Genomic DNA, 16,088 nt, shown 5'->3' on the forward strand with positions numbered 1-16,088 from the left:
CTCCCAAAAGTGCTGGGATTACAGGCATGAGCCACTACGCCCAGCCATCAATATTATGTTTTACGACCTCTCTTTGATATAAGACATTTGATACGCAGGTCGTGATTTATCAAACTGGCTCATTACCAAGCAGCCAACCAGGATGGTTAAAGATAAGGATCAGAAGAGGGTCAGAAACAGGTGCTGTGGCTACTGTCCTGCCACAGCACAGGAGGCTTGTATATGCTAGAACCTAAAATTTCCTGACTACTATAGACAGAAATCTCTTACATTGCTAAGGCCAGAGGCCTCATCAGCCTGAAAGGGGAAGGGGCATTTGTAAAATGCCCAAGGCTCAGAACTTCCACGCAGAAGGACATTACATAGATCCCAGCCCCAGCTCTGAGAATGAGGTGCTAGTGGCAACACGGTATTCATAAGGCAAAGGGAAACCAAGGCACGCAGTACCGGGGCCACTTGCACCACTTGCAGCTGTATGTGCTGAGGCTGCTGGAGGCCAGACGCCGACTGCGACACAGGGATGTACTGAATTCTCTGGTAATCCCCTTGTGGCGTTCGGTAGTCTGTCGTTAAGGTCTGGGACAGTTCTGTCATTGCTTGGGTGAGCAGGTCCGTCGTCACCACAGTCTCTCCAGTGGCGCTGTCTGTAGTCAAAACCGCTGGGGTGGCACTGATCACAGCTGTCGTCAGTGGTGTGTGTATGGTGTTGGAGAGCTGGGCGAACTCTGGATGCTTCTTTCGAATGTGCTGGACCATCTTGGTCTGAAAAAGCAAGGCAAAAAACAAGAATAATTATCAGAATTTGTGATTTTCCGTTTTTCTCATATGTAAATCCTCCAAAGATTCCTAAAGTCTTTTATGTCTTAAAAAAAGAAAAATCAGAGCAACACTGACTCTATGCCTGTACTTCCTGGGGTAACATAATGCTATGAAAGCAGGGAAGAGGGTGGGGAAGAAGTAAAACCTCACCTGACCTCACACCATCAGCAAGGTCTCAATATCCCCCCCAACTAGTACCTGCAGCAATCAATCACAATCCCCCCAGCCAAAATAAACTCCTTTGTAAAGCCACCACGTAACTTTCTATGTGGTGCTTCCAAAAGCCTGAACTCACCAACTGCAAGCACAGAACATTCAAACGTGAGGCCCTCCGCAGGCCAAGGGAAAAGGAAAACAGCCAGCTGCTCGGGCTGCTGTACGGCACTAATTCTGGGGAGGTCCACAGTATCCTCTTTCCATTCTCTGCTGTGGTCCCTGTTTACAGTGACTAGGACAACATCTCTTTCAGTCCCCCGTCAACTCAGAAGGAGCCATCCAGGCCGCGTGGATGAGAAGCCACCTTTCCTTAAGAGATTCCTCGCATGGCGGTTTTGACCTTAGCTTTAGTCAGAAACTCCCCCTACCTTGCTGCTGTACTGCTTGGAGCAGTGGGGACAGCAGACGGGAGGGGTGGCGATGGTGCCCGTCAGCTGGGTGTGTGTGCTCAGCATGGGGTCTGGCTCTCCAGGACCAGCGGGTCGGAGCTTCCGAATGCTCGGTGGGAGCTCTGCTCCTGGGTGGTTCTTCAGAATGTGGGCTTTGCGCTTGCTGGCACTTTTATAAACCTGCAAATGTAAGCGCCTTGCCATGAAAGCAGTATACAGTTCCACTTTCTTGCTTAAAGCAAACTAACAATTTCATTATAAGAAAATGAGGAAAAGTATTCATGTAGCCCCAAATAAAATATATTAATATGTATATTAACAGATCTATTGAAGAACAAGGATATACTACAAATTAGAATAAAATAAGAACATAATGTAGATATGATAGGTTTCTTTCTTTAATCTATAAATCTAAGATAATAACTGTGAAAATACCCTTTATCCTAAAGTTTAAAATTTGGATATGATACACAGACAGAGGCAGATAACTGTTTTTAAGGCCCATCCACCTCATATGAGAGCTGCCTGTGAAAGCTCTCACATGACGTACGCAGCTGAAGACCAGGAGACAGAGGATCTTCCAAATGGCAACGTCAATAGCAACTGCTATCTATAGTGGGGAATCTATGTTAAAAAATGTTTCTCACTTTTAAGCTGATATAGCTACATTATATAAGGAAAGGATGGCTGGGTGTGGTGGCTCATGCCTATAATCCCAGCACTTTGGGAGGCCGAGGCGGGCGATCACCTGAGGGTGGATCATCCTGGCCAACATGGTGAAACCCTGTCTCTACTAAAAATACAAAAATTAGTTGGGCATGGGGGCTGGCGCCTGTAATCCCAGCTACTCCAGAGGGAGAGGCAGGAGAATCGCTTGAACCCAGGCGGAAGTTGCAGTGAGCTGAGATCATGCCACTGCACTCCAGCCTGGGTAACAGAGCAAGACTCCATCTCAGAAAGAAAGAAAGGATATTACAGTGGAATAATAAATATATATTCTGTGTCTTTTCTGTAACTACATGAAAATAATGCAATAGTACAAGTAGAGTACTCCACCACGAAGCTTTCCCAACCCCCTCCATCTTATAGAAACCCCAAAACTACCATATATGTTATAGGTCATGATAAATGCTCTCGTTTTAGAGCCTAGGAATTTGAAATTAATTCATACACTAAGCACTAGTAATAAACCTCTTCTTGTGTAACAAAAATCACAGAGAGAAGGGACAGTAAGAAAAATGAAGTCAACTATTTCTTAAGAAAAAAAATTGGCTTAAAATAAGGCTGTATTTCTAGTCCTTTCTTGTCTGAATGGAGACTACTGAGAGACAGGTAACCATCTGGTAAGAGTAACAAAAAAATCGTAGTATATATTTATAAATACGGACAAGTCAGCTCTAAGCAGGGAACCCCAGTGGCATACCAATATGAATATTTCCCTTTTACCTTATCGCAGTACTGACAAAAGTAATCACGATTGGGTTTTATGATGGGTAGAGTTAACTCTGGCACCTCTTCTATCTTCATGTCTGGGTGTCTCTTCGATAAGTGATTTACCTAAAGGGAAAAGAAAGAACCAATGAGAAAAAGAGACCCCATTAACCAAACAGAAGCTACACGAATGCCTCTGATAATGACCGCCAGAAGCTGGAATTCTCTGAAGCAATGCCCCCAAATAATAAGGCATTTGGCCAGAACCAGCATCACCAGACCCCATCTGATGCCAAAGCACTCACAGTCATGGTTAACAGGAGTTAACAATAATTCACCAAACAATTGAAGGTGACTCACTGTGGTGAATTCAGCCATCAGCAGTCTTTGGCTGAAAGAACTAGTATTGGGAAAAGGAAGATTACACTGGTATGAATTTCTTTGGTGAGTTCTCCTCATGCAAACCTGTCTTTCATTATTTAATGCCCTAGTCTTACTAAGAACATGCAATGAGATACAGACTAAGGTTCTGAATTTTAAATATTGCTCTATGACTTTCCAGCACCTGGCAGAAATATATTCTGCACCCGTAACGAGGTCAAAATGAGTTGAGAGCAGAGCACTGGCTGTCTGATGCTTCAGCTAACCTGGATGCCCATACCCTGCTTTGATGGAAAGCTTCCTTCTACTGCAGTTTGATATCTGGAAAAGAGAGGCATGAAAAGGAAACAGCTGGGGGCTGGGTGCAGTGGCTCACGCCTGTAATCCCAGCATTCTGGGAGGCTGAGGCAGGTGGATCACCTGAGGTCAGGAGTTTGAGACCAGCCTGGCCAAAATGGTGAAACCCCGTGTCTACTAAAAATACAAAAATTAGCCAGGCATGGTGGTGGGCACCTGTAATCCCAGCTACTCAGGAGGCTGAAGCAGGAGAATCGCTTGAACCTGGGAGGGGGAGGTTGCAGTGAGCTGAGATCACGCCATTTCACTCCAGCCTGGGCAACAGGAGCGAAATTCTGTCTCAAAAATAAATAAATAAAATAAAAGGGAACAGCTGGGGAGAAGGCAAATACCCCATTAGAAAAAATACATTCAGGGACACAAAAGAGGGAACTAAAATAAGGTGAGAGCAGAGATTGAGATGGGTAAAGAAAAACAAAAGTAGTAATGAAAAGTGATTAAAAAAAAAAAAAGAAAAAGAAAAAGACCTCTTTCAAGAATTGATCCAAAAAGCAGCAAGAGAGAGCAAAGGGAGACTAGAAAAGACAGAACTCCAAATTGGGAATCGTTTGCCTCTGTTTCTTCCCCTGGACATTGACAAAACCATTGATCGATATAACTTAGGACAGAATGCAACACAAACGTCACCATCATCGACAGCAATGAGGTATGCTGGGAAGACAGAGGAACCCGCAGCCACTGGGCACTGACCAGCATGCCGCGCCGCCGGAAGCCCATCATGCACAGGCGGCACTTGAACGTGAAGCTGTCGTAGTCTGTGGACGTGATGCGGGGCTTGAACGTCTTGGAGCGGCTGATGCGGTCGGCTTTCTTGGCCTCCCTCTCAGGATTATGCATCCTTTGCATGTGTTCCCGTAGTTTGTCTTTTCGCTATTTGGAGAGAATTTTTGAAAACGGGGTAGACATGGGGGTAGAAAATTTTTAATTGAAGGGATCATTTTAAAAATCAATACAAATTAGCAGTCACCACAAGCCTCCAAGAGACATTGGAGTTGCTGGAACACTAGGACGCAGACATGTTAAAAGTGGCTGGGAGTTACTCTGTTCACAGCAAATATGTGCATTCCAATGAACCTCGGTTTAAAATGACCATTAAATAGGAAAGATACATACTGACTTTTGAGAATAAAGACTGTGCATTTATGTAGAGGAGATTAAAGAGAACATGGAATAAGCCTGGTATAAAAGAACTTCAGACAAATTGATAACAGGTAATATTAGATTTTAGAAGCCATGTGTAGGCCGGGTGTGGTGGCTCACGCCTGTAATCCTAGCACTTTGGGAGGCCGACGAGGGCGGATCACCTGAGGTCAGGAGTTTGAGACCAGCCTGGCCAACATGGTGAAACCCTGTCTCTATGAAAAATACAAAAATTAGCTGGGTGTGGTGGCACACGTAATCCCAGCTACTCAGGAGGCTGAGGCAGGAGAATCACTTGAATCTGGGAGGTGGAGGCTGCACTGAGTGGAGATCACGCCACTGCACTCCAGCCTGGGCAACAGAGCAAGGCTCTGTCAAAGAAAAAATGCCATGTGTATACTCAATTCCCACACCTTTCAGCAAACATTATATTTTTCTAAATCCCAAAAGAATTTAAGTAAGAATCTCTATCTTATGGATTTAGAACTTCTCACCTTACAGAATTAGAAGTTCAAGTAAACAAATCCATTGTTCACTATGATGGAGCATGGGGCCCAGGGCTCAGCTCCTGGTTTCACTGTTTAGTGACACATGCTGATGTGAGTCCATGGAGAGAATCAGGCAGAGCCCATCCTGAATAAAAATAAAGTGCCAGCTCCCTGATCCAGTGAGGCTTTCTGCTCTGGGACACATGAATAAATTGTTATTAGTCCCATAAAGACTCTGAGGCTTTCTACAAATCCAGGTCTTCCCACCTTTCGGTACAGGGACTTTTTTAAGGACTTCATTTTTCAGCACATTTACTCGACAAATATTCCTTGAGGGCCTACCCAGTATCAGGGAGCAGGATAAGGGCCGAGCTCCAATGCTGGGCCTCCCTCACCCACCTGCCTCTTCTGCTGCAATGCATACGACCCAACTGCTCTTTCTTCCTATCCCACCCGCCTTCATTTCTGGAAAGCCCAGGAGGGAATGTTCAGCGCTTTGTAGGCTACAGTAGGATTTGGATTAAGGACACTGCCCTACGTGACAGTATCTTTCTTTAGTGTGGATACAATGGCAAAGCACTGTTGCATTGCCACTTTTTTTCTTTTCCTTTTCCTCCAACTCCTCTCGCATTCCCACTTTTTTCTAAGCATCAACATTCACTAGTTCCCGTCTATTCCCTTTAAACAACCAACTGACCTTAACTGAATCATCACGTAAATTTCAAAGCCTAACACAAATACCACACCATGCTATGCACATCGTGACGGGCACACATTTGTTGGATGCCAACTCTCCATGAGGCCTTTCCATCCTAACATCCCCCAAACCAAATCCGCTATCTGCCCCCACTCCTTCTGCCTAAGTCGTGCTTTTTGGTATCAGCGGTGTTCCCAAACATCTAGCCTCTCAAGCTGCAAATCTCCATTCCTTGCTGTCCACCCTTCCCCCTTCCACCCAAGTGCAAGTTCTTGTCAGCCTCCCATGACTCCTGTCTTGAACATGGCCCCTCTTCTCCACACCCACTGCCTCGGCCTGAATTAGCCCAGCTCTGAAACGCTGGTAAGTCTAATTACTTAGCACAGCGCGCTAGCTTAACCTGCTTCCCTGGCTTCCTCTTGCCACACCCTCCATCACTCCCCTTCTCCCAATCTCCCGAACGTGGCATCACCACTCCCTGCTGCTCCCTCTGCTTGAGATGCCGATATTCCTCCCTCACTCCTCACCTCTCCCTTTCCCTAGCTGGCAAACTGTTTCCCACCCACGAATGGATTCAAGAGTGTCACCATATCTATGAGGTCTCCCCTATACCCCAAATCAGTGAATCCCTCTCACAGCATTTTTGAGATGGAGTCTCACTCTGTCACCCAGGCTGGAGTACAATGGCATGATTTCGCCTCACCACAACCTCCGCCTCCCAGGTTCAAGTGATTCTCCTGCCTCAGCCTCCTGAGTAGCTGGGATAACAGTCATGCACCACCACGCCTGGCTACTTTTATATTTTTAGTAGAGATGGGGTTTCTCCATGTTGGTCAGGCTGGTCTCGAACTCCCAACCTCAGGTGATCTGCCCACCTTGGCCTCCCAAAGTGCTGGGATTACAGGCGTGAGCCACCGCACCCGGCCACTTTATTCTTTTCTCTATTCTAGTGTGAGCTCCCTGAAGTTGGAAGGTCCCACCTTGACTTCAATGCTGCCCTCATGGAGCTTATACTTGGCAGGACAGGCAAATGCAATACACAAATGCTATGACAGGGTCACCAGCAAAAGGCCCTGTGGGAATTTGTGGGAGAAGCAGCAGTTAATCCAGGGATCGGGAAATGCCCCATATGAAGTGACATTAGTCAGGTGAAGGAATATGACAGTTTGAAAGTGCATTTCAAGTCAGGAGGAGGAGTGAGAGCAAGTGCAAAGGCCCAAGGAGAGAGAGTATGCCACACCTGGGTAAAGCTATGGAGTTCAGGTCACCCTGAGTACACAGGGAGGCGGGAACCAGAGAGGCTGGCAGGAGCCAGATCCTGTAGCATCTTAGAAGTAACAAGAACTTCGGGATTTATCTGCGTGAAGAGCTATTAAAGAGTTTTTCAGAAAGGACATGACATCAGAGCTGTTCTCTAGAAAAATTACTCTGATTCTAGTTTGAAAATATGCCAGGAAGGTAGGTGGTAGTGGTTTTGTGCTGGGTCAGCTTGACTAAGGGGAACTACATTTGAAGGGAGTCTCCTTCCCAGCATGGTTCCGAGTTGGGGTTAGCCAAAGAGAAACTCAGACCAGCCTGGAAGGTGGAAAGGAAGCAGCTCCGTGCTGCTCTAGACGGTGTCATGTAGAGGTACCTGTGGGTCCCTACTTATCCTCTCTTTCCCACCCAGCCACCAGCTGTCTTCCTGACTGCCAGCCCTGCTGGCCAGCTCCACATCCACCACCAGATGCAGTGACACAGTCTTTCACAGACTGCACCAGCTCTCCTTCCTGGGCCCCTCTGCAGGTGGAAGTGCTTGGTTCCCAGATTCCCAGGTAACTTCCCATTTGACCACTCAGACCAGTGCTTCTGTGGGCATACCGCTGACTTCCGACCTCCCAGCTTCTCCTTTCAACCCTCACACTTCTCCATCTTCTCCTATAATTAAGTTCTTAGTCCTGTAAGAAAATCTTCTTCTGTAACATTCACAGTGGCTTTGCTTCCCTGATTGGACTGTGTTGAATATACTGGGTGAAAGTAAAAGAGAAAATGAAAGCAAGCAAAGAAATTTTAAGGAAATAATCCAAGGTGTTAAAATATGGTATCTGGCACAAAATGAAAAATCAAAAAACATTGGCTGGATGGCACGGATGGATGGCCAAACAGTATCGCAAAACAGGAATCCTTTTAGATATGATTTTTTTTTTAAGAACAGAAAAATCCCAGACCTATTTATCCTTTTCACATTGGAGTTCTCTACAGAATTCTAAATTGTGCTATTATATATTCAAAGCCATTAGATTATATTTTATAACACACTTACCATAAAACCAGCTTTGGAAACTCTATTTCTCTTTAATTTCTTTGCATCTGCTACAAATATACCCTTAGGTTTCCTCTCCTGAATCAATTTCTGATTCTTTTCCAGTTTCTATGAGAGTGTGACCTACCATCATTTTCAGCAGAATGTCTTCCAGTGACATTTTTGCAGAATCACCTTATTTCCCAATGAAGCATATTTCATTGTTTTTACATTTATTTATTTAACTTTTATTTCTGGGTCCCCTGCAGGGTTTTGCTCGGCTTCTAAGTTCTAGGTGGGTTACAGATACTTATAATGTTTTAATCTTTGAGGTCATTAACATTCTCCAAAGTAGTCTAAGCCTTCTCAGCATTCTTCAGATTTCCCACCTGAATTAGATGAGCGTCCTGCTGGCTGCAAGGCTCAATTACTGGCTCTTACACTTAATCAGTGCTCAACAAAAACCTCCTGATCTGAATGTTAAGTACGGGTATTGGTCTGTTAGGAAATCTCAATAGCGATTTAGTTATACTCGTCATTATACATTTGGATTCTTTTAGGAGATGATGCATTTTTACTCTACTTGTTTGGGGATTTGAATTAACTATTTTGAGGAAATGAGTGAGTTTTCCCCCTTAATTTTATAACTAAGTCAAACACAAGGCCCAAAGAGTATCTCAGGTCCAGTTCATCAGAGGTGGGTGATACACTGATGAAATGAACAGGCATTTACCCTCAGCTTGCTATAATTCCAGTGGCCACGAGAACCACCTTGGGCTGTGCCTTGGTGTCATACCTTAAATTGCTTCCCACAGGTGGAACACAGGAAGTCTTTGCGGTCCGAATGCCGGAGCATGTGGAGTCGCAGTTTATCGGGGCGACAGAAGGCCTTGTCACACTCTGTGCACTGGTAGATCTTTTCTGAGTGGAAGCTGCGCACGTGTTTTTTCACCTGGTGGTAAGAACCATAGGAAAATTCAGGGGACGCAGGCACCAAATGAAATGACCAAAGGCAGCTTGTCAACGCTAGAGGGAGCCAAATGCATTACCATGGGTTTTCATCAACCCCGCCGAGGAATCCAATCAGATGTGATAATTGGCCTCAATAACACATACTGTCCCTGTCACAAAGAAATAAAACAAGTAGCCAGAAAGCCTTAGAAATCCTAACCTCCCCGATGACTTGAAACGTGAGAGAGAGAGAGAGAGAGAGAGAGTGCTTGCTTGGTCAAAGCCCTGATCACTTGAAGCCCATTTTTTAAAGATAAAAAGCAAAAGTTCCTTTGGGTTTAAATGAAATCTTGCTAAAAAGGATCTATAGGAAGACAAAAACCAATTCTTCCTTACTTTTCTCCGTCTTTAATCTGCACAGAAGCAATTTAGCCCCTTTTGATCCTTTTACATCTTCTTATAAAATCAAGTTCTGAAGAATTAAAGACATGAATGAGTGGATACAGAAGACATTACCGGTTTGTGAGAGCAATATGACGCTGGCGTCACTTCTCAACTGGGACTTACTTCCCTTACTTTTAGATAAATAAAGGAATAGGGCTTCTGAACTCTCTTAGCCACACATATCCAATGAAAAAGAGCTGAGGATGGAAGCTAAGTAGTGAGTCTTACCAAACTATTCCTACAAGACAGTTTGCTTCATTATTTTTGGAGTTTCTTTTGCCATTAAATTATGCCTTAAAGCAATCTTTCTACTAGTTTGTGTGAAGTGAGAAAATTTCCAAGACTCTCAACACTAGCAGAACTAAAATTAAATCCCTAGTCTTCTTTTCCTTTGGTAATTGAAAAAGTGTATTTTTACAAAATGTTTCGTTATTCACTGACTAGCACAGGAAAATCTTATCACTTAAAGTCCAAATGAAATCATGAGTATTCTGAAATTTATCTTCACCCATTTTGCTCCAACAAAGAATACACTACAGGGGAGGAGGCAGTCGGTTCCTGATACAAAAGTATATTATATACCAACTTTCTCTTTGTTTCCTTCCAAAATGTATGGCCTTGGTTAAAGCAAGCAGGAAACCACAGTAGTAGTAGGGAGATGTTCCCAGCCCCTCAGAAACAGGAGTATGTCTTCTACAGGCTCAGTATATTTTATAAGCAATAGATATTGACATGGATTATGAAAGACTTTTTAAAAATTATAATAGATCTGGGTGTTTATTACTTGTAACTTAAACACTTCAATGTCAATGTCTGATCTGGACAATTAAGGGTCATAATAATCTTGTGTATAAAAGTAGTTTGATTGAAGAAATATTGTTCTCAATTGTAAAGTTGTTTCAAAGAAGGGATGGAAATGCAGGTGCTAGGCAGTCTCGGTTTTCCAAAAATTGAAGTTTCTTTTACCAAAAGAAGGAAGCAGACAGGAATCTCAGTAGTAGACACTCACCTGGATAAAATCTGGGAACCGTTTCTTACAAGTTGGGCAGGTGAAGTAGCCATCATTGATATGAATGGCCACATGATCTTTCAACAAATCAAGGCGGTCAAAGGATTCTGGGCAAAAAATGCAAGAGTAAGTCTTCTGGTCTGAGTGGAGCTTCATGTGGCTCTCCAAGGATGCGCTGCTGATGAAGCCCTTGTTACAGAGATCACAGGTCAGTGGGCAGTTCCCCTCCCGCCCATGGAAGCGTAAGTGCTGGTCCAGTTTGTCCTTTTCCCGGAAGGCCTTCCCACACTGCAAGCATTTAAAAGGCCGGAAGGACTTCCGAATAAACAGATGCTGAAGAGCTGCATTCTGAAAGACATACACAAATGTGATCATTTAGTGATGAAATTAAGAGTGCAACTGGATCACACTTTTACAGAGAAAGAGAGGATGATCTCTGCAATCACAGACTTCCCATAGAAGTTCAACTCTAGGACACACACAGTTGAAAGGAAATTTTTCTGGTGAAGACACTGAAAATGAAGCCATCCTCAAAGAAGCTCATCTTGAAGAGATGAAATTTTTTTGTGTTTTGTTTTACATCTATGTATGTGGGTTTTCTTTTGAAAGGGTTTAAGTAACAAAAAAAGTGTTCCCAATAGAAGACTTGTATAATAAAACAAATCCCACAGTGGAACAGGATAAAAATGGAAGATTTGGAGGAAAATACTTAGGTTAAGTCACACATGCAGGAATCAGGCTGGAGCAAGTCAGTCAAATGTTACTTGTTGAAATCCATGAGAAAAAGAATTTGAAGCTTGATTAAAACATTCAGCAAAAACAAAACAAACAAACAAACAAAAAAAAACAATAAAAAGAACTGAAGGGTAGTCCTTGCCAGCGGCAGGGTGGAGAAGGAAATGGATACCAGGTTTCTTTTGGGGGTAATGGATACCAGGTTTCTTTTGGGGGTGATGGAAGTGTGCTGGAATTAGAGAGTGGTGAAGATTGCACAACTTCAGAATGTTCTAAAAACCACTTTAAAGGGTAAACTTTATGCCATGAGAATTTCTTGAAAGGATTCAGATTTATGTGAATGGGACATGAGCACATGTCATAAATGGAATATATGCATTTCATCACTTTCTACTTAGAAAACAGAAGGTAAGGTTCCAGAATAGCTAGTTAGTTCTACTGGTTAGAATGCCATGCTAACAACGTTAAGCTCATCACACTGTTCCTGCCTCGACCAGGCAATTCTGCTCTTTGTTTTCAGGCACAGATTGCACTTGTAATGCTGATTGGCCATCTTGTAAATTCATGCAATTGTTATAGGGCATCCAAGTGGGAGAGTACGGGTACTCAGTGCAAACCCATCGCCACTACTGGAAAAACTACTCATGCTCTACTGACAGCAGATCGACAAAATCACCTCACACAGAGAATGCAGAATCAATCTTTCAGTTATGCTTACAATGAAGACTCATTCATCCGTTCCTCAAAACACTGAGGGAAAGCTCTAGATTGCTACAAGGGGGGGATATCCTTCAAGTATATCTGTGAATGGCTGTGCCTATGTAGCTATAAATGAACAGTAATTGAAGGATTAATGGAGATCTTAGTGCGATCTTAACTTCAAATTACTTGTAAGCATCAACTTTTAAACTAAATTTAATGTGAAATCATCATGTGAGGAAAACAAAATAATTATTTTTGATTTAGTGAAATTTCTAGACATAATTACTATGTAACAGGAGATTTCCTTCTCAGGGCTTCTCTAATCGGGCTAGGAGAAAGATTTTTAAGCTGCTACCTACTCACTTATCTTGAGTAGATAAACAGCAATTCTGTGATCTTCTTCAGCTGATGGGGCTGCTTCAGGGGATGTATCATACTTTATTCTCCTTTGTATCCACATCCCTTAATAAATTGCTTAGCTTATAGGAAGTCTTCAAAAGTAGTTTGAGAATCAGTGAAATATATTTCATATGAAACTCAGAACAATGATTTCAAGGATTTTTCTACAGCATCTGCAGAGATTTTTAAGAACAGGTCTTTCTTGGCTGGGCACCGTGGCCCACGCCTATAATCCCAGCATTCTGGGAGGCTGAGGCGGACAGATCACCTGAGGTCAGGAGTTTGAGACCAGCCTGGCCAACATGGTAAAACCCTGTCTCTACCAAAAATACAAAAATTAGCCAGGCGTGGTAGCAGGCACCTGTAACCCCAGGGCTGTAATCCCAGCTACTTGGGAGGCTGAGGCAGGAGAATCGCTTGAACCTGGGAGGTGGAGGTTGCAGTGAGACTCTGTCTCAAAAAAAAAAAAGCATAGTTTTTTCTCAAATCAGCCACAGGGCTTGCTTTCACTTCTGTGCAGTTCAGTAGCCACCTCATCTTTTTAACTCTGTCTGGATACTAATTTTACATAAAAGCTTTACTATTTTGTCCACTTTCAAAACTTTACAGAAATATTGCTGATGAACTGATACTATTCTGAGGTTCAAAGATGCAAGATTCAGAGCACTTTTGCCATGCAGGAATCTTTTCCTTTATCCAAGTTCATTGAAGTGTCCAAGAACAGACAAAATGCACATTGACTGTGGTCCCACTGAGGATGCCATTTCTCCTTGGGTGCCAAATCCAGAACTCAGTTTTGTTTTGGTCCATTATGCTAATCAGTCTTCTGTCATTTCTGATTAGTGTGAGTACCTTCAGACACTTGATTTAAACTGAGCCACCACCTGGCTCCACTTTCTTGGCTCTATTGACAAACCTTATCATCTTTTCAATGTCCATGGAGCCCTGAACATTGTCTGCACTCAAGAACTAGATTGTATTTCTCTGATCTAATGATACTAATGGGATGGTCATATTACAAGGTCATAAAAATGCTGAAACTGTTCCCACCCGTTGACCCACTTGCAGGCCATTTCTGTTCTAAGGTGTCTTCTGTAGCTCAGAGCCACAACCCGTACACATTTCTAGAAGAAATCATGACAAATGTCAGAGAGAGCACACAGATCCACTCTAGTTCTTCTGCTTCCTGAGTTCGTCAGGCAATCCACCACACTATACATATATATCAGCTACTCTAGGGATACCAAAATCGTGTTGTTGCTAAATTCTGTGATTTGGGATTCAACTCACATTGCAATGAATTCTGAGACAACAGATTATTTGTAGACAGAGATCATAAAATGTTTCTAAAGTTTAGGGGGTTTGTTTGTTTTTTAGAGATGGGGTCTTTCTCCATCGCCCAGGCTGGAGTGTTATGGCATGATCATAGCTAACTGCAGCCTCGACCTCCTGGACTCAAGCAATCCTCCCACCTCAGCCTCCAGGGTAGCTGGGACTTATAAGTACATGCCACCATGCCTGACTAAAATGTTTCTAAAGTTTGATATTAATGGCTAAAATAACCTAAATTATTGATCAATTTTCATATTATTTTAATCCTGACACAAAAAAGAAATCAAACAATCATGTTTGTTGATTTGGGGTTTTGGGGGGGTTTTTTGAGACACGGTCTCACTCCATTGCCCAGGCTGGAGTGCAGTGGCACAATCACAGCTCACTGCAGCCTCGACTTCCCAGACTCAGAGGATTCTCTCATCTCAGCCTCCTGAGTAGCTGAGACTATAGGTGCCTGCCACCATGTCCACCTATTTTTTTGTATTTTTTTTTAGTAGAGAGAGGGTTTCACCACGTTGCCCAGGTTGGTCTCGAACTCCTGGGCTCAAGCAATCCACCTGCCTCAGCCTCCCAGAGTGCCGAGATTATAGGTGTGAGCCACTATGCCTGGCAGTTTTGGGGTCTTTTAAACAACTTTCCTTTGGACAATTTTCTGCCCACTTTGAAAGCCTTTGGTTGGCCAGCCCTGCCCAACTCAGCTCACTCTGCACCATCCTTCCACTGCACCCCTGCTAGGGCCAGGCTCATGTCTGCACTGTCCGAACCACAGCAAGAACCTCCTCTGTCTGGGCCTCTGATCCTATGGCTATCATTCTCTGTAACAGTCTACCTTCCTCCTCTCTTTCAAGGGCTAGTCTAAGTCTCACCTTATCCAAGAATTATCCTGACTCCTCTATTTTACTTCAACCTTTCACTCTTCCAAGTTATACTTTTACATTTAACACCTAACTGTAAACTCCTCTACATTAGTATTGATTTCCTACTTAGACTGCAAGCTCAAGTGAAAATTCTATTGTGTACCTAGCATAGTGCCAAATAGACAGTTAGAACTCAACACTATTGCATAAGTCATTCCAATGGTTTTAGCGCTGGAAGGGACCTTGGAGATCACTTAGTCCTACCCTTCATTTTGTATATGAGGAACCTGCAGCCCACAATTTATTCCTTGATCTATTTACAAATAAATTATCATTATTCATTAATTTGCATTTACTGTAGCAACCAAACTGTGGTTTCCACCAGGATTTAGTAAGTACAGGTTGCAAAGAACAGCAGGTCAGGCAAACAAGTAACATTCTGTTATGTGAAACACAGGAAACAAACCTACCTGCAGCTCCAACTGAGCAGGCAGCATTAGAGGAGAGAAAAATAGTTACATTACCAATTGGATTGGAAGACTTCCCTTCAGTTGGTCATTACCAATCTGGATAGAAAAGATGAAAAAATACATAGCCCTACTTTTTAGAATGTGTGAGAGAAAAAAAAACAAAATAGCTCAACTAAGACTGACCTCCAAAAGCCAGATACATATGGCTTTCGCTTTGACACAAGGAACCTTGCACCAAAACCAGTAACCCTGCTCATTCAAAAATGCAAGTACAATTACGGCTGGACTGTGTTTGTGCATCCACAACTTCACTGCATGTGTGGGCTTCGGTTTTTTTTTTCCCTCCAAAAAAAAAAAAAAAAATCTAGCAAGGGTTTCTCTGGACTTAGTAAAAAAAAATCAGAATGGCCAAAGCAGAAAATCTAGTCATTGAGCAAGAGAAAGAAGTGCAGATTAGGAACTAAAGGAGAAGGATGGATGGGATATTAATTCACAGCTTCTTTTCCTTGCTGGCCTGTATTTCTGTATGTTGATATACTCTTGTGAAATAATATACAGTGAGCTGAGAGTTTCATATGTTTCGATTACAGGGCTCTCATAAAGGCTGTTTAGCCTCAGTTCTTAGAGCCCTTCAAAGCTATCATATGACTACAAATGTTTAAATGTGTTTTTACATGAAGGCATGGACTAGACTATTTTTCAAGGTCCCTTCTAGCCTAGAGGCAAATAAGAAGACCAAAAGAAACATACGCTGAACGATCATGCATGTAGAAATTGTAAAGCCTGGGAAGTTAGACAAAATGTCTCTTTCATCTACTGGAAAGTACCAATACGTCTTTATGCACTCAGCTGCCACAAACATGGGTTGTAAGTCATTGGTTTTTATCAGCACAGACACTTATCCCACAAAGCCATAATGTTTTCCACACGAATCCCCTGCAGTTCCTAACTCAGAGTCAAATGATATTTGTGAAATAATAAGAGAAA

At 43.0% G+C, this 16,088-nt stretch overlaps 1 protein-coding gene across 4 annotated transcripts in view; it reads right to left on the minus strand.

The window, feature by feature from the left end:
- PRDM10 (PR/SET domain 10) overlaps nt 1-16,088 on the minus strand; it is a 104,263-nt gene that overhangs the window by 14,827 nt on the left and 73,348 nt on the right. For 2 of the 4 annotated variants that reach the window (XM_008973289.6, XM_003819869.7), the window contains exons 12-17: nt 10,604-10,951; nt 8,996-9,151; nt 4,284-4,463; nt 2,871-2,981; nt 1,404-1,604; nt 448-762 (exon numbers count right to left, since the gene is read on the minus strand). In XM_008973289.6, the coding sequence (XP_008971537.4) occupies nt 448-762; nt 1,404-1,604; nt 2,871-2,981; nt 4,284-4,463; nt 8,996-9,151; nt 10,604-10,951 (1,311 nt within the window). The remainder of the gene's footprint in view (nt 1-447; nt 763-1,403; nt 1,605-2,870; nt 2,982-4,283; nt 4,464-8,995; nt 9,152-10,603; nt 10,952-16,088) is intronic. The other 2 variants (XM_034934064.3, XM_034934063.3) reach the window with 1 other exon arrangement.

This window comes from Pan paniscus, chromosome 9 (genome assembly GCF_029289425.2).
Source record: "Pan paniscus chromosome 9, NHGRI_mPanPan1-v2.0_pri, whole genome shotgun sequence".
Taxonomy (NCBI): Eukaryota; Metazoa; Chordata; class Mammalia; order Primates; family Hominidae; genus Pan; species Pan paniscus.